The sequence below is a fragment of the Pseudopodoces humilis genome, chromosome 4, assembly GCF_049639895.1.
Source record: "Pseudopodoces humilis isolate 2021_Gansu_Grassland_sample_001 chromosome 4, ASM4963989v1, whole genome shotgun sequence".
NCBI classification, from domain to species: domain Eukaryota; kingdom Metazoa; phylum Chordata; class Aves; order Passeriformes; family Paridae; genus Pseudopodoces; species Pseudopodoces humilis.
The window spans coordinates 3,215,889-3,241,221 of NC_142203.1; the positions used below are offsets into that span (position 1 = coordinate 3,215,889).

The 25,333-nt window shown below is 38.7% G+C and overlaps 1 protein-coding gene across 1 annotated transcript in view; it reads left to right on the plus strand.

Moving 5' to 3' along the window:
• Nucleotides 1–25,333, plus strand: part of FBN2 (fibrillin 2) — a 119,720-nt gene that overhangs the window by 23,394 nt on the left and 70,993 nt on the right. The window contains exons 7-15 of the mRNA XM_088054007.1: nucleotides 4,648–4,773; nucleotides 9,854–9,979; nucleotides 12,469–12,621; nucleotides 13,390–13,623; nucleotides 14,447–14,584; nucleotides 19,980–20,099; nucleotides 20,661–20,786; nucleotides 21,424–21,546; nucleotides 22,554–22,676. Of these exons, the coding sequence (XP_087910133.1) occupies nucleotides 4,648–4,773; nucleotides 9,854–9,979; nucleotides 12,469–12,621; nucleotides 13,390–13,623; nucleotides 14,447–14,584; nucleotides 19,980–20,099; nucleotides 20,661–20,786; nucleotides 21,424–21,546; nucleotides 22,554–22,676 (1,269 nt within the window). The remainder of the gene's footprint in view (nucleotides 1–4,647; nucleotides 4,774–9,853; nucleotides 9,980–12,468; nucleotides 12,622–13,389; nucleotides 13,624–14,446; nucleotides 14,585–19,979; nucleotides 20,100–20,660; nucleotides 20,787–21,423; nucleotides 21,547–22,553; nucleotides 22,677–25,333) is intronic.

A 25,333-nucleotide genomic window follows, 5' to 3' on the forward strand; every position in this document is an offset into this window, starting at 1 on the left:
TCCGGGTGTGCTTTGCTGCCTCCAGATTTTTGCTGCTGGACCTAGAGAACAAAGCTTAAGTGCCTGGAAAAAAGTGATTATTAATCAATACTAAGGAAAAATACTTGATGTTGTTTTTCCTTATGTGTCAGAGCTAGGCCTCTGCCTGCATGCAGCAGTTTATGTTTTGCCATTTGTCTTGAGGTGATTAATATGTTTTAGACACTCTTTTCATAACATTGTCAGGAGCAGAAACAGTGCACTACAGAAGGGGGTGCATGTTGCAATCTCCAAGTCAAGCTCCATTGTATGACTTGGCCACATACAATGGGTCCTTGAAACTGCTCTGCCAGCCTGACCCTGACATAGCTTCTGGGGCTGCATTTGAATTATGTGAGAGATCAGTGGTGCTCTTTAGCACCCATGCCCACAATAACTGTGTTTTCTTTTTCTGGCAGTATATTCCCTCTGGCAAGTAGTTTTAAGTTACCCCTTTAACCACGTTGCTAAATTCTGCTGGGGAGTGTAGAAACAATGTGATAGTCTACTTTGTGTGATGGGTAAGCAAAGGAAGTTTGAACAGCTGTAATTTTTGCTACATTTTTGACTTAGAGTTGCTAAATAGGAAGCTCAGATTGTATTTATGTCAGCTGGGCTTGTTCCAAGGTGATGGCAGGGCATAGGTGAAGAATTCTTGGCCTTTCTTCAGGGAGAAGGGAGAGACAGACTATTTTGAAGAATCTTTGCCTTCCAGAAGTCAAGTAATTTCCTTTTAAGCTCTGAGTCCTGGTAACTCCTCCTGACCTGAGCCCTGGTGTGAGCAGGTAGCACCATGTCTGCTCTGTTCTGAATTACCAGCCCACTTTGATGCAGGAAGGGGCTGCATGTGGCACTTCTTACCTTTCCAAACGCCACATTACGGTGCAGAGTCTGTTGAAATAAGATCAGAGAATCTCAGAATGGTGGGGGTTGGAAAGGACCTCTGGACATCATCCAGTCCAACCCCCTGCCAGGGCAGAGTCACCCAGAGCAGGTGACACAGGAGTGTGTCCATGTGGGGTTGAAATGCCTCCACACCTCCCTGGGCAGCCTGTTCTGGTGCTCTGCCATCCTCAATAGAAAGAAAGAAACCAGAAGAAGAAACCAGATATTTTCTCTGAGGTTGTTAGAAACAAACAGATCTGTCCTGCTTTTCAGTGTTGTTTTTTTTTTTCTTTTGAGGACATCAGATTTACAGAGGCTTTAATGAAAGGAATACAAGCACATTTGGTGTTCAGTAAAACTGTCTTTGTCATGTATCAGGTAGACCAGTCTCACTCAGTCCATACTTCAGGTGTTTGGCATTTTTGAAGTGAATGCCTACATCAGTCCCTGGCCAGGTTTGGGAATTGGTATGAATAACTCAACATCAGTGGAACTTGCAAGCCTTGCTGTTGGAAAATGTGTCATAATTCCAGTATGTATTAGATATGCAAATTTGACAAGATATAACTCCAAAGTAGGAAGTTGCTCCTACTCGGGAAAGGATTTGCATGATTCAGTCTTAAATGGGTCTTTAGGACCTTTTGAGGTTTAATGATGTTTTCTGGGTAATGTTCTTGTATAGAACATTGTAGTAGTACTGTTAGCTTCTTTATTGCCATGAACAGGTTTAAAAAAAACTAGGAGAAGCAAAACCAATCAAAATTCAAATTATTTGGTTGTGTTTCTTTTTTCTTCTTCTCCCCCCCCCCCCCCCCCCCCCCCCAAATTTCTATTCAGTCATGTCTTAAACAGGAATTGTAGCTGTTCAGTCATCCCTCATTCCAAGAATTCAGGCAGGAGGAACTTCAGTGTTCTGCTTGAATGAACTTTATTGCCACTGCTGCATGGCCTTGGGAGCAGCATAATGGCAGAAATCCTGTGTTGGATGTTCTCTCAGTTCCTCCCTGCATTCCTCAGCAGTCCCATTTCCCACCTACACCCTTTCCCTGCAGACAGATAATTTTTTGCCCTAGGGAGAGAAGAGTGGTTATGGCTGAGTAGATTTTGAAAATAGGAAGGTTCTTCTTCCTGCCTCTGTTGCTGACATGGTTATGTCCAAAAAAATCTGTTCTGCAGTAGGAATACACTGTCTGAATGTTAAAGCACTGATGTGAACTGGACAAGAGACAGAATACAGGTGAAGGTTCAACTTCACAATGAAGCATGTTGATCTCTTTCTGCAATCTAGTGCTTGGTATTAATGTTGTCTGAGTTACTGAAGATATTGACAGTGTTGTCTCAGATCACATCCTCCTATTGTGAAAGTAATTATTAAAACAGGGAAAAATAGTGTGGTATTATTTCTGTTGTGTGCAGTATTTCTGCTTTCTGGGATGCAGAGGGAGAACCAAGAGTTTTCCATTGTATTCTTTACCAGTTCACCTTTTAGTTCCCACATGCCAGATCAGTTACAAAGAAATTCCCCATACGTATTCCAGGCAGAATTAAAGAGAGATATTTTTAATTTGAATAATTGTTGTCTCTACCATAGTAAATAAAAAACTCTTCAAAATTCATGTCTAACATCTGAATGGATTTATTTTTCCTGAGCTTTTTGGTTTTTCACAGTTTTTTTGAGAAACAGCCCACAGATCAGAAAGGGAAGGTGCATGTTAAAAATCAGCTGTGCAAATCCCACAGGCATTTTGCAGAGAAGACTCTGCAAAAGCACAAAATCTTTTTTCCCTTACCAGATATTAGACTATGAGCACATGGAAACATTCTACTTAATCTGTAACATAACTGCACTTTTGTATATAAAGCTGAGAGTTATTAATCAAATGTGCTGTTTATGGTAAAGTTTCTTCTGTTAATGTGGTTGAGGTTTAAAAGTGTAAGTGGATAGTTAATTATGCTTAAACTCCTGTGTGGTTTAGCCTAACTGTCAAAAGTTACTAAAAAGAAAAAAGCTTCAATTTGCTTGTATTTTAAGAAAAAAAAATATTTTTACATCCTAAAATAGCATTTAGGAAGTAATTGAAAAAATACACCCTTTTAATAAAATGCTTTTGTTCTTCTTGACTTTTCTCAGTCCCAAAACACCAACAATATATTAAAACAAACTTCAGCAAAAGGTGATACTGACAAAAAAAAATAAAAAAGCACCAGCCTTCTAGCGTGTATATATCTTTAAGCTAGGATTAAAGTTGAGTATGCTTGCTTTCTTTACACTTAAATACAGTAATTGTATTTACAGATGCAGGTACACTTAAATATGATGTAAATGTGATGCATTGCATCATTGGGATTGGCTCTTCAGGCTTCAGCAAAGCTCAGCATCTATTTGCTGCCTTAGAACAACTGAAAGAAATTACTGGCAGTGATAGAGCTTAAAATTTAGTTCACCTCAGGCCTCCAGTGATATCTTTTCTGTTTCTGTGAGGTGTTCATTGCCTGCTGCTGCTGCTGCCATTAGGTCACTGTTCTTTGACATCTAAAACTGTGTCAGACATGCACTGGATTTTTAATGACTGATCTGCTGACCCCGGAAACTTAATTTAAGTGTTAATAAGTGACAAAAGGCACAGGCACACTGTGTGTGATAAATGCATTTTGAGGCCCTGGGGTCAGAAGACAAAACACCACATGTTTTGCCCGTTAGGGAGCTACTGGGTGGGCTGTGTACCAATGAATGCTGGAACCATCTTCTCTCTAGATGTTGCTAAGTCATGTCAAAGTTCACAGAATCACAGAGTAATTTGGGTTGGAAGGAAGCTCTAGAGAGCACCAAGTCCAGCCCCCCACTCCTTAAAATACTTCAGACATGAAATGTTTGATTTCCGAGTAAACAAGCAGCAAGCACTGCAATTTAGAGGGGGAAAGAAATTTAAAAAAAATTAAGAAAGTCTATGCCTTTGATAAAGTCCTTAATCCATCTGCAGTCTGTTGCATTTTGGACATGGTAGTATGCTGGCCAAATCAGTATGGACTCAAGAGCTAAATGCAAACTTCTCAGCAAATGTACTTAAACCCAACTCCAGTGGTTACCAAAAAAAACCCCAAACCTGCAAAAAGTGCTTGCCTTCTTCCCTTGGCTATGAGAAATTGAATTAGCTTAAATGGAAAAGCAGGTGGCTGGACAAGGCAAATTACCATAGATTTATCTCTAGCACAAGCACCAGGAGGAATAAAAACTGAAGAAGCCCTATAATCTAGAAACTCAGGTAGAATTTCGGTGCCTTATAAGGGCTTTGATCATCCACCTGAAAAGGAGCTTCATCTTCTTGCCAGATGTTACCCTGGGGGCATCACACAGCTGGAACAGGTCTAGAATATTCCTGAAACACCTGGATGGTAACTTCATGTGACAGGTACTTAGTGAGCCAACCAGGAGAACTGTTCTATAGGACAGTTTAGTATAAAAAAGTACAGAAATATGGTGTGGTTTATGTATAACCAAATTAGAGCCAGGAACAAAAAAAAAAAAAAACAATCCCCAGAAAACCAAACCAAATAAAAAACCCAAAGGAAACCAACCAATCAAAAAAAAAAAAAATCCCAAAAAACCTAACAAAAATACCAAACTACCCAACACAATTGGAAGTGGAAACAGAACTTCCATGAAATGCAACAGGAAGTTACTGAAAGTAACTTATGTATCTTATGTCAGGTATTCAGCTCCTGGTCCTTTTTTTGTGTTTGCAGATGTTGATGAGTGCCAGGCTATCCCTGGAGTCTGCCAAGGAGGAAACTGCTTTAATTCTGTAGGTTCGTACGAGTGCAAGTGTCCTGTGGGCCACAAACGGAATGAGGCAACTCAAAAATGTGATGGTAAGTTATGCTGTAGGAGAACATACCTTAAAAGGGGTTTTTCAGAGCATTAGAGGGCTTTAGTAATGAACATTTTTAAATAGTTGAATAGTTGTAGTGTCTGATCTGGACAGGCATAACATCACTGAATTGTGTTTTTTGTTTCTGCTTTTCAGCTTCCCATCTTTTCTACTTGGCTGTTCTGTTTTGCGTTAGATGTTTTTTTCTGTCTGACTCTTGTGGGTAAAAAAAAAGTGTTTTTTCTCTTTGAAATTCAGAACTATTGATAAAAACTGTGTGAGTAACATACAACTACTGCTGAGTTACTAGGGTTTTCTTTTTTTCTAAAAGATATATTCTAGTTCATGTAGATATTTTTGGCCTACTGACTACAGAGTGAAAGCAAATGTGGCAGTTTTGATGAGGCTGGGTAAGTGAATAATACCAAGGAAATGCCCTTCTCTTTTAGATGAAAATTAAGTATACCATCTTTAATAAAGCATAGTTTAATAAACATAGACCATATTTACTCAGTAAACATTTTGATGCCATTAAGAGGACTTATAATTCACATTCATAATAATGTGAAGGAAAATTGTTAAGTTTTTGTGAGTTTGCTGAAGACTTCACTGATTTCAGTGTTTTCATGCCTTTGAAAGAAGTCAGAACTCCAGACTTCATCTCAACCAATGGGTGCTTTCACATTTAAGTTGTGCCAATAAGAGGAGTTTGTTATTAAAGTCTTTGATTTGCTTTTTGCTGGCAATTTAATTATGGTACCAAATTACTTTGTACCCAGTATTCAGTTACAAACAAATGAATTGTTTGTATCCAAGTTTGGACATCTTCTCAGAGTTTTGTTGATATTTGTCTACAGTACAATATTCACCGAAAATTGAAAAATTGAGTAATATAGTCAGTTTAAATATGATGCCTTCTCAGTGAAAATGTTGCTTCTGGTGTTGTTGCAAGTAACACCTAAGTAAAAAAATTTAAAAATTCCAAAGGTGTTTTTTTTTTCTGGTCCTGCCCTCCACATTCTTCTGTTTTCTTGTGGTTTGTTTTTTTTGTGTTGACTAGTTTTAATTTCTACTCAGCACCTGAAAGGGCAGGGAGCAGGCAGGCATAGAGATGCTCATGGTTGAAATGGAACAACAAAAGTCAGAAGGTCCAGGGAAAGTTGAAAGTGGTGTTAGGAAATTTCACATTTGTCATGGAAATTGGAATGTTTGTCCCTCACCTCCTGGTATCAGTACATGGGGGTTGGATTTGAAATAAAGGACAGGATGAAAGAGAAGAGAGGGAGATAATGGAGGTAGAAAGGAAGGGAGAAAAAGAAGGAAAAAAGGAAAGAGAGAGGGGAGAAAGAGAAGGAGAAAAAGTTCCTTTCATTGGCTTTCAATACAAATTAAGTACAAGATGTCCTTTATTGGTCTAGTCCTTGATTTTTACCCACAGACTTAACCTGTTTGTAATTGTTCCTCAGCAGCAGCTCTTGTCTATCTATCTAGGCCCACAATTCATTCTTTATTGTTAGAAGTGCACTTTGTTTTTTGATTCTCTTAACTGTGGTCCTTTTGATGCCAAAAAGATTTACTCAGAGTCATGTTTCCTTTCTTCTGAAAATGGTACTTAGAGCATTCTTCGCATTCTGTTTGAACTGCCTAAAGCTTTAATTGTTGAAGTCGTTGTTCTGGAGTTCTCCTTGATCGTATCCACAGGAAAAGGTCAATGTATTTTTAACACAGGTCTCCTAAAAAGCTGTGATGCTTATGGGAGCATGCATAATAGAAGTGAAACATCATCTGCTGTCAGATTTTGCTGTAATTTCATGGTTCAGTAGTCAACAGGTCTTCATGTCCTGTTGTTGGCAGCCTGCTGCAGAGCAGGTCTTATGTTCTGGCTTCTTTTTCAAGCCCCTGCCACTTCTTTAACTTTTGCCCTGTGTGGTAAAAGTTAAATACTAATTAGTCCCTGGTCAAACCTTCCCTAGTCAAATAATTCCCCACAGAGAATTGGGCAAATAACAACCGTCTCCTCACAGTCTTTACCATCTTTTCTGGGGAAAAAAGGCATTGTGAAACTTCACAGCCAAGGTGGTAATGCCAAAATTATACCAGGATAATACTGTGCTTACAGTACTCTAACAGTGGAGCAGGGAATAAAAGATAAGCCATGGTTCTATTCTGGCTTTTTTCACTTGTGTGCTTTATTAAGTGTGTTCATAATCTCTCAGGGTTAAATTTATAGGAAAAAACTGTAGCCAGCCTGTCAAACAATTGCACTTTCACTTAGTAGGACTGGTAATTTAAATGAAGTTACATAATATACACATATATATGTGTATATATATATATATATATATATATATATGTATAAATTTATATTATTATATTATATTCATATGGCTGTGGATATGGGTTGAGCCATTGGGAAGGATGTAAGGAACTGGTGTCCTGTGAGTTAACAGAACCTGTGTGTTAGGGTTTAGGTGATATTAATCACATAAATACGTGTTTCTATTAAATAATGTAGAGAAATTATTTAATAGAAACAGCATTATTTTACTGAGCATTTTTTGTCACAAATGTTGTGTTGAAATGATGATGGCATGGAGTCTTCTGCTCACTCTTCCTGTTTTAGGTATGGAAAAGCAGTTCAAATGTTACTTACTGGCTGCAAAGGACAAAATCCAAGTTGTAATAGTCAAGGCTCCAGTGTTCAGAGGCTGGAATCTTGCTATAAATACTCAGACTTCCTTTACTATAACAGCAATTCTCCTACTTAAGAAGGAGAGATTTGAGATCCCCTGTATACTCTTTACCTCTGAGCATCCAGACATATTTTGTGGGTTAGGATTTTTTCTCCTGTTGTTCTGGAAACAACAGCACTTATTAGAGTAAGTAGGAATGTCCACGTTGAACTTTTTGTACCATAACAGTTGAAAAAAATTGGGAAAGGCCATTACAGAGACTGTACCAAATTCCAGATATCCAGACCACCAATGTGGTCTCTTAGCTAAAGAAAACCCCAAACCCTTCACTTTTTTTTTTTTCTTTTGTGCCTTAAAGTTTTGGTCTACAGACACTATTGAGTTTTCACTGTCTTTTTAGGAATGAAATTCTGTTTGTTATTAGGATGTTATTATCTCCCTCTAAGAGTTAACTTACATCTTTGTAAAAGATTAATAAGATGTAGAGAAACTTTCAGTTATGCTTGCTGCTTTACAAAAGGGGTGGAGTATTACTTATTGTGTTATAGGGATCTAATAAATGTGTTGTTATTCTTCTCAAATAGCAAATACATTATACTTGTTGAACAGATGTAGTTAGTTATGACACCATTTACAATTAAAGGTATTCTAAGAGGTAGGATGCCTCTGTTGCTTTTCCAAAAAGATGTATTTCTTCTATGTACTGTTGATATCAAAAGGCTAAGACTCAGATTAAGGCCTTTAAAAAAAAAAAAAAAAAGTAGCACCAAAATAGAAAGAATCCCTTAAAATAAATACTTCTATTTCAGATTTTTCTGCTTCAGTGTATAATTGCATTAGACTGTATGCTGTTCAGACTTGGTCCTACCAAGTTTTGCTACTTTCTAATACTGTTTTCTAGACCAAAACTATTTTCAAGGAACCCTTTCCCAGAATTTGGCAGTTAAGAGCCCCATTTCTGATACTTGTAACTCAGTTATTTATAAAACCCTGGTTTCCCAGGCAGTAAAAGCCATGAATTCTGAATTGCAGGTAGTCAGGCTAGGCCTTTTTGGCAGAAACTCACTGGGTAATAAATCTGCAAAATTTTTGTCACATTTAAATTGTTTCTGACTGGCAGTCCCATCCTGTGTGCATCACAGGAACCATTCAGGCCACCAGTCTTCTTTACCCTTAACACAGCATCTCCTCTTACTTATGTCTGGAGAATTTTCCCTGAGGCCATTAATTTATGTATTTTGGAGGGGGGAAGGGAAGAAAATGAGTAACTTTTTCAATCAGCCTCACTAAAAATAGCCCTTCCTGAGATGAAGTCTCAGAATTTCCAGTCAGAGGTAATAGCGATATTTTGAAATAATTGCACACGCAAGAACCAGGGAGGGGGAAGGAGGGAGGGAGATTTGGCTCAAAAACCAGTGAAACAAAAAATCAATTACTTGTTACTGCTCCAGTAAGTTAAATAAATTACTCTTCCACCAGGGTTTCTCCATGTTAATTGGTTTTTCTGTCCACATGCAGAAGACTCTGGAGTCTTCCTTCCACTCTGATCACTGCCTGGATTTCAGAAAGGTGCTTTTTCACCTTCCCAGCTTCCTGTCATTCTTGGACAAGAGCCCTAGACAGTGTTAAAGTCCCGTGCATGCATCCAGTTGGGAAGGATGGTCTGTGCCCTGCAGCTTTGCAGAGGTGGTGAAAAACTTCCTTTGTCTTTCACTTGCCAGCTACAAACTCCCCTACTCAAACTGCTCTGATGGGCTTTGCACTGTTGGACCACTGGTTTGGAATTTGGCAGCCCCTTATCACACACAGCAGCTCATTTATCAGCGTGGTGACATCTCACTAAATTTATACACATTTACACACAAAATTGCCTCCATGTTCAGGTGGGACCAGCGCTTTCAGTCAGGAATATTTGAACGGATCAGAGGCTTCGTTTGCGTTTGAAGGGCTTGGCCAAAATTCTTTCTTACAGTCGGAATGTTAGGGGGCCAGAAGGCAGTCAGACCTCAGGAGCAATATTTGTGTGGTCACAGGACGCCCAGAGATGTCCTGGCTGGCTGCTGTGCCATCCTTCTTCCTCCAGCCAGAAAGCAGGGATGTGTGTTTTGGCATTCAGCTGTTCTGTGCTTCTCAGAGGTGGCACTCAGTCATTCAGGAAAGGGAAATCTCAGCCTGCTCTCGTGTACTCTGTGGCTTGAAGTGTTAAACACCCAGTGCATGTATGAGGAAAACCTCCAACAGGTGGCAAACAAAGCTATGTTCTGTAAGCAAGCACCAGCAAGATCTTACTGAGTTGAATATTCATTTCAGAAAAGCTCTTTCCCTCTTTTTAATGCAGTATGTACAAGTGCTCTGCTAATTATCCCATGTCCTTTCCTTTTCGGATAGATATTGATGAATGCAGCGTCATCCCAGGGGTTTGTGAGGGCGGTGTTTGCTCCAACACTGTGGGGAGTTATTTCTGCATCTGCCCACGGGGTTTTGTCACATCTGTGGATGGATCCTGCACTCCCGGTAGGTGCTCCAGCCATCTGGCACTTCCTCCCACCCCAGGGCCTCACTCAGTTGTCCAGGCAAACACAGGAATTGTTAATTATATTTTGTTTCTCGAGTCTGCATCTCATGAGCCCAAAAGTAAAGCTCACTTTGGTTTTAAAGGAACAAACATTTATCCTTGCTGCTTTAAATCCCATCTCACACAGCTTAATTTAACATTTAGTGGTCAACACAAGGCACAAAAATAAATTCAAAAGTTTATTTTTAAAATTTGCATTAATAGTATTCATTTATTGCATATTTAAATATGCATATAAATATTGCATATTTAAATATGTATATTTTTAAAATATGCATTAAATAGCCTACCTAATTAGCATATGCTGATGTACCACTAATTTGTCAGAAAGAGATAATGAAGCAAATCAAGTGCTGGATTTCAATAGATTGCACCTTTTACAGGACAGTTTCTTTAATAGCTACCCCATAAAAACCCATTTTGTTATTTCCATGTGTGTTGATTTCTTATATGTAGATGAATGTGTCAAGTATGTGATTAAAACCATTCTGATCAATTAAATACAAATACTGCATACCACGTGTAAAAAACCTTAACAGTTGCTAACAGTAATGTATTTTCTAGATCTCAAACATCTATCTTTGAGATATCTCAAAGCTCTTTTTTCTCCTATTGGGGAAGGGATGGGAATTCTGAAGTTTCTGACTTGCAGATAAATTAGGTAAGCGAGTAGCAGCATAAGACCTACAAGTGATTTAAAAGTAATAATTTTTTAAACAATCTAGCCACCTCCTGTTATTCAGGTTCATCTGAGGAGTACCAACTTCAAACATATTGTGGCTAGGCTCAGGAATACTGAAAACCTGTGATCCAATAGGATCAAAATTTCTGTGGATTTTGGCATGTTTTGCAATTTGATTTTTAAAGTTAGCTCACAAAACCAGCTGCAGAAAAATCACATGCCCTAGTCTGCTAAGAGGAGGTTCTTATGTTACAATGTGTCTGAAAGTTTTTGTGCTCTATCCTATAATGGTTCAAATATTCTAGAAGTGTAATTTCTCATTTACTTAGGAGAAAAGTGAAGGATGTAAACCTTAAACCAAAATATTTTATTCTTCCTGGTTTAAGATGAATATTTGCTTTCAAACAAACTACCAGGATCTGCTCAGTTTCTGTAATTAGCACCATGTCTTCTCAAATTACTTGAGCTTCACTTGTAGACAACATTCAGGACTGTGACAATAAAATATCATGTGCCCTTGAAGGGAAGTAGTTTTCACATGGCATTACTAAATGCTGTACTTGCAGTCAACTGAACAGAGCATCTAGGATGTATCTAATCCATAACATCTATCCATGTGTAACAAGGAAAAAATTAATTAAATTAATTCATTTGTTTGCTGTTGCTACATGAAGTAGCTCAGATTTTGCCATAATAGGATTTCTTTTTCTTTCTTTCTTTCTTTCTTTCTTTCTTTCTTTCTTTCTTTCTGTCTTTCTTTCTGTCTTTCTTTCTGTCTTTCTGTCTTTCTTTCTGTCTTTCTGTCTTTCTGTCTTTCTGTCTGTCTTTCTTTCTGTCTTTCTGTCTTTCTGTCTTTGTCTTTCTGTCTTTCTGTCTTTCTGTCTCTCTGTCTTTCTGTCTCTCTGTCTTTCTGCCTTTCTTTCTGTCTTTCTGTTTAGTTTTTGTTTGTGTTGCTTTGTGTCTTTCATATCATCCATATGTCCTATTGCATTGAGCAGACTTTAGGATTGCATGGTGGGTTAATGCAATGCTAAAGCCACTTCACCTGTGTGATCCTGCAGTAAATGTGGAACACATGGGTCAGATAATTATTGGGTGCAGTTTGGGTCATGGAGGCGTTTTTGTTTGGTTGGTTTGTTTTGGTTTTGTTTTTTTTTTTAGTACAGCTTGTAAAGCATTTCCACCCTTACCTCAGGTGAACAAGAGATGGTAGCTTTGACAGCTCATGTTGATGCCTTTTTCTCTGGCCCAAAAAATATGAGTCAGACACAACTAGGGTGATAAAAAGGGTACCTTTATACGAGGATCCTCAAGTACACAAAAATTCATCAGGTAGAAAACGCCAAAGATGAGCCTGCCATCTAATGCATGTACAATTTTTACAGATTCTGCAAATTAGCATATCTGACAAGAACCCCCCAATTAGGAACCCTCCTGGTGAAGTAATTCCCTCAGTTCTAGCCTGTTCTGGATTCTCCCCTCTTAGGATAAGATCCAGGCCCTGTTTACAAAAGTCTCATCTGTGAAAGCTGCTTGGTGTCTAAGGAGAACCAAGACGGCAGAGGGATCCTGGAATTTGTTTTAACTTTCTGCCCAGGAAAATGTTGAAACTAAGCTACGATAGGCGGCTACAATGCTGCAAGTATTTGTGTAAAGGATACAGAGAATACATAAAAGAAGGAAAGGTAAAACTAAAACGGCATCAAGGTCACTGTTTTTGGTTTTTGTTTTTAACTTGACCTCCAGATCAGAGAGCAAGCAGCTGTTTCTCCAGCACTGCCAGTGGCCGCTGTGCACAGGAGCTGCCCGGGAGGTTCACCAGAAGGCAGTGCTGCTGTGAGTCTGGCCACTGCTGGGCCAGTGGCTCTGTCCCTGAGGTGTGTCCTGTCAGAGGATCTGGTGAGTGCCCTGTTGGCTTGGCTGGTTTATTTTCGCCTTCTTGCTGTTCATTCTGCTTCTGGTGGAGGTCATTGGGGTGTTTTAAACTGCTTTAAAATGTAGGCTGAGTAGAAAAAAATAAGGTCATGGATTGCATTATTATTCATTTCTGTGCTTTTAATACTGATGTTACCATCTGTTAACCATTTTTCTGTTTGGTCCATAGTTGTTTGGCACTTGTTTCTTTAATGTCCTTTTATTGACTTTGGAAATAGTTTTTGGGAAATGGGAAAGATTTTGTGGTCAGGCTGAAAGAGGAAATGGCTCTTAGGGTCCATATTTAATTTTGATTTAAAGGAACAGCTGCTCTATTGCATTTTGGGTTACTTTGAACTAGAATGCACCAATTCTAGGTTGTTCTTTCGTTTCTGCTCAGAGAGGAATAGTGCACATCCCTAGTATTTTCTTGGTAAATGAATGAAAGTTATTTTCTTTATCAACACCTCCGAGAGACCAGGGTGTGACAGTGCTGCTGTCAGCACATCAAGACGGTTTCAACAAATAGTTGAACAAACACTTCCTAAATTACAGCATTCCTTTTTATTATTTCTAGTGCCCTTCCTCAAGCAGCACCTTCCACAACCAGAGGAGTTTCAGAGTGGCAGGGGGAGATGAGGAGTTGCCATCCTGGATTTTGTAGCACAAAAACAGGAGAAGCTGAAGCTTTCTTTTTGAGCTGCCTGTGAGAGGCTGACCTGGTGTGTCCTTCTCTGTCCCCCTGTCTGGCAGATGACCACCGCAGGCTGTGTGTGGACGGTGCCCCTGCCCGAGGCGGCTCCCGGCGCGGCGGAGCAGGAGGGAATGGGTTCCTTCCTGGGAACAATGGAAATGGCTTCGGACCAAGAGGAGCAGGGTTCATCCCCATCCCGGGAAGCAATGGATTCTCCCCAGCTGTGGGAGGCACAGGGGTAGGAGCAGGTGGTCACAGTCCCGCTGGAAGTGGCCCGATCATTACAGGGCTGAGTAAGTGCTTGTGTTCTGACTTGTTTCACTCTTTTTTTCACTGTTCTTTCTGGTTTTCCTTTATTTTTACTGCTCAGTCTGGGTATGATTCCGTGTTCTTACCACTTAAAAATGACTCTGCCATTCAAGCACATTTTAAACACCTCAGCTGATACATCAGGAAGTTCGGGAGCCCCTTTACACAAAAGATCAAAGGAAGAGGTTTTTGCTTGACTTCAGTTACAGAGTCCCCGAGCCTGTGTTGTCCCTGTTGAGGTGTCTTTGTCAGCACTAATAAAACTCCAGATTTCTAAGTGTTTTCAAAAAAACACTGGGGTTTAAAATAAACTGTCTTCTGTATTTTCTCTTCCAACTGTAAAACCTACTTACTCTGCAGAAACACTGCCTTGGCTGGAAGCCCAAGGTGAATAATTTCCTGGCAGAAGTCTCCAGGATGTAAACATTGCTTATGACATGTGTAAACACATCTCTGGGACAACCACAACCATGGAGATCATAAAGTGTTAGAAGTATTACTAAGGTACACCAAGAATTGCTTTGACTTTTACACAAATCATGGTTTATCCATGAGTTCACTGATAGGCCTATCAGGCTGTAGACAGAAATGGTAAATCATATTTAAGAATGTTTGTCTAATACGGTTTTTCTTTCCAAGAAAATTTGTTAGTTTACTGTCAGGTCAACAGATAGTGCTTTGAGAAAGGCTTTTTATAAGTGTTTGTGCACCTGATAACATCCTTTCTGAAACCAAGTATAATATTCATATTTATTTCCATTTGAAAATCTGAACATTTGCCTCTCATTCTGATTTTTTTTATATTAGCAATACTCAATCAGACAATAGACAACTGCAAGCACCATCCCAACCTTTGTTTGAATGGACGTTGTATACCAACCCCCTCTAGCTACAGATGTGAGTGCAACATGGGATATAAGCAGGATGCAAATGGGGATTGCATTGGTGAGTGCACATTTCACAATCTGTTATTCTAATGTTCTTCAGCTTAAAATATGGGCTTTTTTACAAAAAGAAATCTTATTAATTTTAATGATAGTGCTCCTCAGAGAGGGTGAAAAGACCGGGGTGTTAGTTATAAAAGAATAATTTCAATTTGCTATGAGAGCTATCTGTTTTCTTACCAAGGAAAAAAAAAGCTTTAATTGGAAATACTGGTATTGAGTATTCCTATGCCTGTACTTAGAGGTAATTGTGCATTTTTGTCATATTTGGTCAAGTAAGGTCTGCTTCATTTTCTCTTCTGTTAGGCTTACAAAGTTCCACTTTTGGGATGTAGTATTAATCAAGATGATGAAGGGTAGAATTTATGTTTTTCCTCCTCATAAGGATTAATGGCAGTTTGAAAGATAGCAAATAATTTAAAAATGGCATTAACTTCTGGTTAAATTTACGTTTCATATGAAAATACAGAATCACTTTATATAACAGCAGCCGAATTTGGGATCCTACACTTTTATTCAATTACAGTGGACATCACTCTTGCAGTGTCCAAAACTCAGAGAGTTATTTCAGAGAAAATAGAAGATTTGGGGGTTCTTGTAGGGTGGTTGTGTGGAGGGAAACCCCCTATGCAGGACACACTGATTAATGTTTAGGATCCTAAATGAAAAGTATTGATTATATTTTGGGTTGAACCTTTAATTACTGAGTCTTTATAAAGAGATGGAGACCTGTGAATGAAAAATATCACACAAGAGCTTGGCTTGGCTCACAGTAAGTGTGGGTTTTGAATCAATTTCTAATGTGTCTGTGGATTGCAAGTCTCCTCTTAATTCAGCTGTGCTCTTGCATCAGAAAGGTTGGTTATACCTGCACTGTTCCTGGCCACTGGACACCCTCATTTTAAGAAAACTTAGTTACAGGGATTCCACCACTTTCCCAAGCAGTTGCACTGCTCCCATAGTCAAACATACAGGAAGTTTTCAGAACATCTAATTTAAACTCTACATTTGGAAAAAAAAATCAGCTTGTTGTTATTTCTTGTCTTATCCTCACTACACGAGGAAACTTTTTCACTTTCTTGTACTTGAAGGTTGATTTAGTTCTTCCAAGTTGTCCTTTATGATACAGTGAGCCTGAATTTTTTTAGCTTTTTAATTTGGGTGAGAGTTTCCTGTACCTCTGATCTCTGACTGGGAAGTTCAAAGAGCTTAAATCTCTTGCTGCATCCTTGGGTCTCAGGAGCCATAATCCCATTGTGAGTGGGGAGTAGTGAGTTTTGTGATGTCTTGCATGGCTGTTCTTTATAGAGTATGAAGAACCCCAGCTCATTTACTACAGCACTAGATTTTGCATCACTGAGATCAATAAGATTTTTAACTCTGGTAGACCTTGACTCTCAAGGACTATATAGTGTCTTGGACTATCTTATCTTTTTGAAATCTAGTTCATATCTTGTACTCGTGTTTTTGTTTCTCGGGGGTCAAGTTGAAAACAACATCTGAAGCACATAGGATGTAGCAGGTAGAGCTATGAACTTAAAGTTTTTACTTTTTCAGTTATCATTGGAGTATGGCAGTAATCTGTGGTTTGAAAGGCCCATCAGCTTTACATGTCTGGGTGCTGGGACAAGAATGTTCTTGATAATGTGGCTGTCATTCTGTCCCTGTCCCTTCTGTGGGGTCACCCTGCAGGACACTTGATGACAGTTTCCCTTCTACTCCAGGCTTGTGATAATAGTGAAATTGTATCTGTTTTTCAGTTTGGGATCCAAGTTCCTGAAAACTTGTGAGGTTAGGTCGATATGTGTATTGGGGGAGGAAAAAAAAAGCTGACCTGGTTAATTCTCTAGTGTACAGGTGTGTGCCCAGTAAAAATGTCTGCTCACTTAAGGAACTTAGTCTTGATTTTGCAATGCTTAACTCAGCGTGAAAGAGTAGACTGGAAACAGAGACAATTTAGGATGCACTGTGATCAAAACAAAAATTTCAATTGGTTTAACAAAAGCTGAAGACGCAGTGCCAGCTGCAGTGCTGTCCCATATTGAAAGCATGGGATAAGACCCCCAAAATGGCTTCAAAAAACTTCTAAGTGTCATTTTGCCCATTTTTTTCCTGCATGACTTAAAATGACTTAACCTATGACTTAATTATTACTAATTGACTTAATTATTACTAATGACTTATGATTGAAATTACTTAATTATTACTAATTTCAGCTCTGCAGTGGTTTTCCTTTTCAGTAGCTGCTTGAAATCAAATGGTTTATAAGAGAGTGAACTCTATGAATTATAAATTACTCTGTGAACTCTCTATATAACACAGCTTTGTTTCACTGTTGTTTTCTAACTGTATTATAAGGAAGTAGCCGAAGTATCTTAAGTTCCCCACTGAATCTGGGATTTGTGGACAGTAATTGCTGCAAATTACACAGAAAGTTTCTTGGAAATGTGGGCAGGAACTTAACTGCAAGGATTTCATGTGTGTGCTGATAAATATTAAATTAATTAAAAGGCTTGCTTGAATCTAATTTGAATATTTGTCTTATTACTGAAAGAACAGTCTTGGGGAATTTGGAAGTAGGGTTATGGCACAAAAATGAACATTATTTCTGTACTTCTCTGCCTACCTGCTCCCACAGCAATAAATTGAGGATCCAGAAATAGTTACTTATTTTTCTATAGAGTTAAAGAAAAGTCCTGTTTCAAGATTAATCCTGCCAAACTAAAAAAACTATGGGGTTATTTACTGTTCTCTGACCTAACCTTGCATTATGCTGTTCTCACAACAGAGCACGCCTGATGGACCAAGGACCATGAGTGTCCAAAGTGGTCTGACTCTGAATGGTCAGTCCTTTTCTCCAAAACAGACAGTTTTAATTTTATTACCTTTCCTTATTCTTTTCTGTTTATAAAAACTCTGGATAAAACTGTAGAGACTTTAAAAAAAATGTGAGAAAATCTGTAGGTGTGTTGTGTTGAATTTTAGTTGTCTTGTCAATGCAAATATCCCCATTTAAAATTTTGTAACTTGTCTACAGACTCATTGCAGTAAGTCTTTTAAGTGGGGGGTTTTGGAAGTTTCCTACTGTACCTGAGAGAGTTCTGACATCTGCTAGAATTTTCAGAAAAACTGAAAAGTGGAGATGTGTGTGAGGCAGGTGCTGAACAAGAAGTGTTTGTCATTGAAGGGGTTTGCTGGGAGACAGAATAAATGGGTTAAATATCTGTCTCAGATGTTTCCTGTTTATACTGCAGGAATATACATGCTTTCAATGCAAACTCAAAGCCAACAACTCCTTTATATTAACATACATTCGCCATTTCCCTCAGTTATCAGGAGCTTATAAAAATAAGAGCATCCTAAGATGAATATTTCATGTGGAAGTCATGTGATGCACATGGCTTTGGAAGGATTTTCGAAGCTTAAGTCAGCTGTTTCATGGAGAAACTCTGCATTCCTGCTGTAGAGTTTCTAAACTTACAGACAGATCCTTTTTAGCATGAACATGGGCTTTTTTTGAAGCAAGTTGAAGCCTGTAATAGAGAAGGTCCAAAATGTCATTCTCTGCAGGGAAACTAAACAAAACAGATAACTGCTGTAGCAAGTATTTAAACGTTCCCACTGTGCTCCCTTTATGATAATAAAGCAAGATATAATTCAGTAAAGTAATTTGAATTAGGGCACTTGACAAAAAATTATTGTCAAGATGTGATTCAGAGTTTGATGCTCTGTTGGTAGCTGAGGACTTTGTTCTGAAGGGGAAGTGTTCAGTCCTTGACCCCTTCCCATATCAGCTGAGAAATGAGGAAAAATCACCTCTTGTGAGGAATTACCCCATTCATGACAAATGCTCTTGGTTTAAACTTTTGTGTTCATTAACACAGTATTTCCTATTAAATATGGGGTCTTATTTATGATCAAAATAGAACAAAACTAACCTTTTGTCGTCTTTCACATGGAACAGCACTTTCTGGAAAATACAGATAAATATTCTTTTAATTTCAATTTCTTCTTGCATCCCAGTATTCTCAAGATTTAATGAGCTCAGTTCTACAACCAGATTTGATAAAGAGTGAGTGGAAATGATCATGAAAATTGCCCTGGGATTTTCCTGGTACTTCTGGAAGCACATGCTGAGAAATGCACTGGAAAATCATCATTGTTAGGAGCTGATCAGCAGTGGCTTCAGAGATGCTTAATAGCAGCTTTTAGCCAGATGCAGAAACTCCTGTGAATCACCATTGGCTTTGTGGTGTTAAAAGCCTGCCTAAATGAAGAGCTGAGTAATAACAAACACATTTTTAATGAAATGAAGGGCCTAGCTGGGAGAAGAAGTCAAAGTAGCAAAAGTTGCTGATAAATAAATGGGGGATTTCATCAAGGGATCCATTTGTCACCTGTAAACTGAGCTCTAACAAAGAGTAACTGCTTAGGTCATCCTTCAGGAGCTGCAGTGGGGACTGAGCCAGCAGTCCTGCCCTGCCAGACCAGTGGGATATACCCACTCTGCTCCCTGGATTACAGTGGGCAAGGATCCTGGAGGGTTTACAGAAATGTAATGGGGAGAACAGTCAATGGTATTTCAGAATAGCTGTTGTGAGCCAAAGACACGTCTGACACACTGGTAACTACTGGGCATCAGATTTGGGCTCTTGAAAAGAACTGTTGAAGTTTTCAGAGCCCCATGTCAAATAAAAGTTATTTCTGAGCAGCTAGCTGACGTTTGAATTGGTTAAAATGCGTTTGGTTGCACCCAAATACCCAAAATTTTGGGAAAGGAGAGTAAGGTTACCTATTGTAGAATAGGGTTAGGTTAAATCTGGTATTACTCAGTGCGAAGACTGGGGCTGAGGATGCAGTGGGGCATAAATAACTGAGATGTGGTGCACAGACTGTGGTCTCATTAAGAATCCCTCCTGCTGGTGTGTGGCCCCTCCTCACTTTTTCGCAACAAACCTGTAATATGATAGGGGTAGGTTTTGGATGCCGTGGCTTGCTCTCATTTTTAAGTGCCTATTTTGCTTAATATTGGTTTTACTCTGAAGGAGCATAAATGGTCAGTGAATTAAATGAAACTGTATTGTATTAAGTCAACCATTAAGACAACCATCAGGTCTCAAAATGCTCAGGAAGGTTCTTTTTCTGTTGTCCCTCAAGATGCTTACAAATGATGCAGAGCCTCTTCACTTCTTACAAATGCCTGCCTAGCTGAACCAAGAACAGCCCTGTGTTCCTAGCAAAGCAGTGATTTTGCAGCAGGAGCAGGCTTTAGTATTTAGCATTTGGCTGCTAGCTGCCATTCTTTTCACTCAGAAGCTTCCAGACTTGGGGGGGAAAAAACCAAAAAACGTTGTAGATGTTGTGAAGTCACTAATGCTGCTCTGTGCTGCCAGCAGATGTTGATGAGTGCGCATCAAACCCCTGCTCCAATGGGGACTGTGTCAACACACCTGGTTCCTATTACTGCAAGTGCCACGCAGGTTTCCAGAGAACTCCTACCAAGCAAGCCTGCATTGGTAAGAAAACTGCTCCATGTCTGCTGGCATTGCAGATGTTCTGACCCCTTGCATCAGACTCTGTCTGAATTTAAAAAATACAAGTGCAATTTCAGAAAATCCCAGTGTTAAATCAGTTGGCATTCTGGATCTAGGCTGCTTTTGTTCTGTTGTTGTCTTTTAATATGTATCCATTATTCTGGAATACCCATCCAGGGAATTTCCCAGACAGAAGTTAAAAAAAAAAAAAAAAAAAAAATAGAAAATTTGAATGACAAGTGCTTTTTGTGTATGCATGCAGATAAAAGTGTGAGTAGCTTTTTAAAAGTATTCATGAGGGAATTGCAAAGCATCACAAAATGTACCATTTGCTGTACATGTCTGTAAAAATAATATTTTTCCCTGATGCAAGGAGACCAAATTCTTAACTTACTTTTGAACTTTTTTCTAAGTAATATTTGAGTGATGTGCCAGTATTTTTCAAAGCAGTAGTTGTCTCTAAATGCGTTTTTATCTTACTGTAGTTGTCTGTTTGTGTAGGATTTTGTTTGTTTGGCTTGGTTTGTTTTTTCTTCCCCTCAGATATCGATGAGTGTGTTCAGAATGGTGTTCTTTGTAAAAATGGCCGGTGTGTGAACACTGAGGGAAGCTTCCAGTGCATTTGCAATGCTGGGTTTGAACTGACTGCAAACAGAAAAAACTGTGTGGGTAAGGACTCTTCTAAAGAATGGGGCAGGCATTAGCTTGGTGGTTCTAGAAATTGTACTTCACACTGCAGGTAAGGATTATTGAAGATTACCTTTTCTGAAATACTGTGAACTTTGAAGTCCTTCCTTCAAATAGTTGTCATACAAAAATATATGATTTCAAAGAAAATTTGAGGTAATTTTTGTTTTTGAAGCTGCACCTCTCAAGAGTCCTAAGAATAATGTTTTTCCATAAAGTTTCACAGCAAATGATCTGTCAGTCAGCACTGGGGAAGAAAATACCTGTTTTTAATTTTGGCTGCACAGTGTCAAGAGAAAACCTAGCTAGGTAAACAGCAAGCTTAATTCTCTCAGGCAACAGAAGCTTTTTATCCTCTCATGTATGAAGGAAAGACACACCCTGTTCTTTCATACACAGCCTGCTGAAATATGCAAAGCAGCTGATCACAACATGAAAAAAAAAAAATTGCTGCTTTTTCTGTGGAGTGAAAACTCTTGAGGTACTTTATCAGAGTTACGATTAGAAACCAATCTTCAAGTGAAGAAATATGCCACACCAGTCCTGAGTGATTATTTTCATTGTGCTGTCTTCTGGAGGGTCAGAAGCTAAAAGCAATTTTCTTTGCAATGTTTTGTAGACCATGATGAATGTGCCACGACAAACATGTGCTTGAATGGGATGTGCATAAATGAAGATGGGAGTTTTAAATGCATCTGTAAACCAGGATTTGTCCTGGCTCCAGATGGACGTTACTGCACTGGTATGTGAAATTTGGGGGATATTGATTGAGAACGGCTTTTCCTGTCTGTTCATCCCTGCAGGAATGCCAGTCTGGTCACATGGATTGATTCAATGCCATGTAACACCTTGCTACTCACTAAAGTAGATTTCTTTAGCTGCCTGGATTAGAAATAGAGCCTTAATTTACTGAAAGAAGTATTTAATGGTATTGTGGAAGCCACAACAATCAATAACTTAGCTCCTGAAAAGTCTTGGAGTGTTGTAAATGGATCAAAACATTCAGGTCCTTTGTGGAATGGTAAAGTGAGCAGCAGTGTGGTAAATTTAAGAGCTTTGAAAGATTTTACATTGATGAGCCCCCCCCCCATTTTCCACATCATTATTCTGATAATTCAGAGTGCATAGCACTTGAGTCATTTTACGGGTCACACAGCATTATAAACTTTTTAAAGTGCAATCACTAAAAACAGCTATTGAACATTTCCATAATACAGTCTGATCTAGCTTCGGTTTCAGCAAACTAATTGAAGATACCTATTGCTGCCATAGAGGTAGGTTTGGGCTTGAGCCACTTATAGTAAATTATCTAAATTGTTAGTCTTCTGATTTGAACTGTTTCTACTACTTGTGCTTTTCTTAATTACATGCAGTTGTGCTTAGAAATTGATGACCACTTAAAAGTTGGAATTAAAATTAACCATCGTGAGGATATTTTGTGTGTAGTGGTCTTCAGCCACATGTGAAAGTAAAAATAAAATACCATGGGGACAAAGGGGAAAATTTATTGTTGTTTTGCTTGATGTTAGAATGTGAGAATACTTGAGTTCTTCATGTTTTGGGGATTTTTTTGTTTGTCTGTGCAGCTGGAATTTTGATTATTCCAAGATAAAATTTTTGTTAGAAATAAAACACAGATATTATTATCTGCTGTCATAAAGCAATTTGATAACGTTCTGAAACTATTAGCTGTAATCTTGCTTAAAAAAAAAAACAGATTGATTGCTGAAGTGTCTTGCCTCCCTGTAGATATTGATGAATGCCAGACATCAGGAATTTGCATGAATGGTCATTGCATAAATACTGAAGGCTCATTTCGGTGTGATTGTCCACCTGGCTTGGTTGTTGGAGTTGATGGTCGTGTGTGTGTGGGTAAGTCAGATTAATTCTTTTTTCACCATAGAAAAACAAGTGGAAATACCAGGTTAATTAATTATTAAATGCATCAAATTATTTCCTTCTAAGTAATATTGACATTAAACCACAAACAAGATGCAATCCCATAATTCTATTGTTAAAAGACAAGAAACATAATTTCCTCTGTGGAATTGGAGAGGCACTGCCTCTTGTTTACTTATTACCATATAAAAGCAAGCTTAAAGTGCTTACTTTTCCTGGCATCTCCTTTTGGTTTTAAGACATACCCTTTCCAGTCTGATGAAAAATCGTATTTTGCCATGTAATCAGCATTTTATCCTCTCAAATGGTACTGGTTGGCATTTAAGAGATAATTCACTAAGCTCTGCTAGGAGCTCTATCATATCTTCAGGGAGCTTGTGGGACAAAAAATGGATCATTTTCAAGCTGATAAATTCAAGAATTAAATTCAAGTATTAAAAGGAGTGTAGAGGGCAAGAAGTATTCAATCCCTTGTTCTCTGCTGATTGCTGATGAGGAGGGAGGAGAGGAATAAATATTTGATAGGGATTTCTGAGAGTTGTGATACTCTGTGTGCTGTGCAATACTGCAGAGTTCTTTAATTTAATCCACAGGAGGTACCATCTTTCCCCTCTGTGTATCAGAACATCAATTCTATATCCCCTAAATTTCTCTTTCCCCAGCTCCTGCCTGTGTCTGTCATGAGGCATATTAGTGACCAGAGACTCTACAACAATCATATTTATTAATTAGTGCTATGACTGTTCTTGTTGATGGACTCATGGATATTGCATCTGCCTTTGTTTTATCAGTGTGTCTCCAGCTAAAGGAAAAACAGACTGCATCACAGTGCTTGGAGGTTCTCACACCAAAGGGATGGGACATACTAAATCCTTGTGTTGCTCTTACCAGCTCATTTCAAGTAACATTTCAGGTGTTGCAAAAGTTCGTAATTCTTCAAAACAGGATCTAGGAGAATTATTTCTACCAAGTGCCAGCATAAGCTAGCCCCTTCTGTTACCACTTCAGCTTTAAAAATGCATGATAAAAACTGAGACTGTCTTAAAAACATGGGCTCAAAAAAAGCTAAAACACATGCTCAGTCTCTCAGTTGGAACCCAAATTTCGTTGTTTTAAATAAATTAAATGTTCTAGTAAGCAGAACTGTACTAAAGATTGAACCAACAAAAGCAAGTTGCGTTCCCTCCTGTGTGGTGGCTGAGTTGTTTTCTTCTGGTTTATATAAAGTTTGGAGAAAAGCAGTGAGAAGTTAAACAATGAGAAAAGGCCTGGTGTACTGCTTTAAATACTGGATTTTCACTGCTCAGTGGCACACCAACAAAACCAGATTTGAGTACAGGCTGTTCAGTACCTTTTTTGTGTTCCAAGTTGGCCTCATCTTTACCCGTGTCAGTGTTACAGCTGCAAAGAATCAATACAGTACTCAATTTTCTGTGCTTTCAATTACCTAATGTTGCCACAGTACTAGCAGCAAAAGACTTGACAGGTTGGCCATCATCTGTGAACACTATTTATTTAGGTTACGTGTTGCACAGCTTTAAGATTTACCATAAATGCTTACATTTTCAACAGGAAGTACCTTTTGTAGGACAGAAAATCATAAAGCAGAATCATGATCTAGTCGGAAAATTAATTTAAAAAAGATGATGTAATTATTCCAGCCATAAAGTAACATAGGAAATTTCAAATACTGCATAACAAAATATCCTCACATATTACTTGGGAATAGACTTTCCAAGCCAATCCACTGTTCAGAACTGTGTATGCATGTTTATATATAATCCATATGCTGTGTTAACTACAGGAATTCTGTGTCTGGCTGTTCTATTCCATATATTGCATGACCTAAATAATGCCTTTCAGTCATTCTGGCTGCTAGAAGATCATTGATACTTGAAAATTAATAACTTAAATTGGACATCTTGTAAGAGCATTCTCACAAGTCTGCTAGGTAACTAGAAAGGAGTATAAAATCTGAGAGGCCAGCTGTCCCCCTGTTTTCTCTGAGCTCTGTTTTACTTCTGAATAATGACCTTGGTCCTGGTGGGAACACACTTAGTAAAATAATGCTGTTTTACTTAGTATTTTTAAGTATGGCTGAGTAAGTCACAAAATGATACACAAGCTTGAAAAAGGTACAGCAAAGGGGAACAAATGCTTGGAACAGGAACAGTTACAGAGTCATGGAACAGCTAGATAAATAGGAGCCAAACTTCCAGTATTTGAATATTTTCAGGCTTTTTAGGTTTGGCTGTACTTCCAGCTGCAGCTCCATGCTTGGACACCTCAGCTGGCTCTGTGTGTGAGCGTGTATCACCTCAGAACTTGTACTGACCTGTGGCTCCAGCTTCACACAGTGTTGTTTGTTCTCTGCTGAGACACTCGTAATTACCTCTGCCGAGACCCAGAGTCATTCAGGACACAGAAACTAAGCTTTATTTTACTGTGGCAGTTTTGTAGAGCCAGATGGAAAAGTGTTTGTCCTAAGCCCGATGTGTCCTTCTAAGGTTCCTGGATGGGTGCAGTGACTTTTCCTGAGTGTGAGTCAAGCACTGGTCCACCTGATACTGACCACAAATGTGGTGATGATCATTTTTGTAGGTATTGAAGTGCTACACTGCCAAATTTAA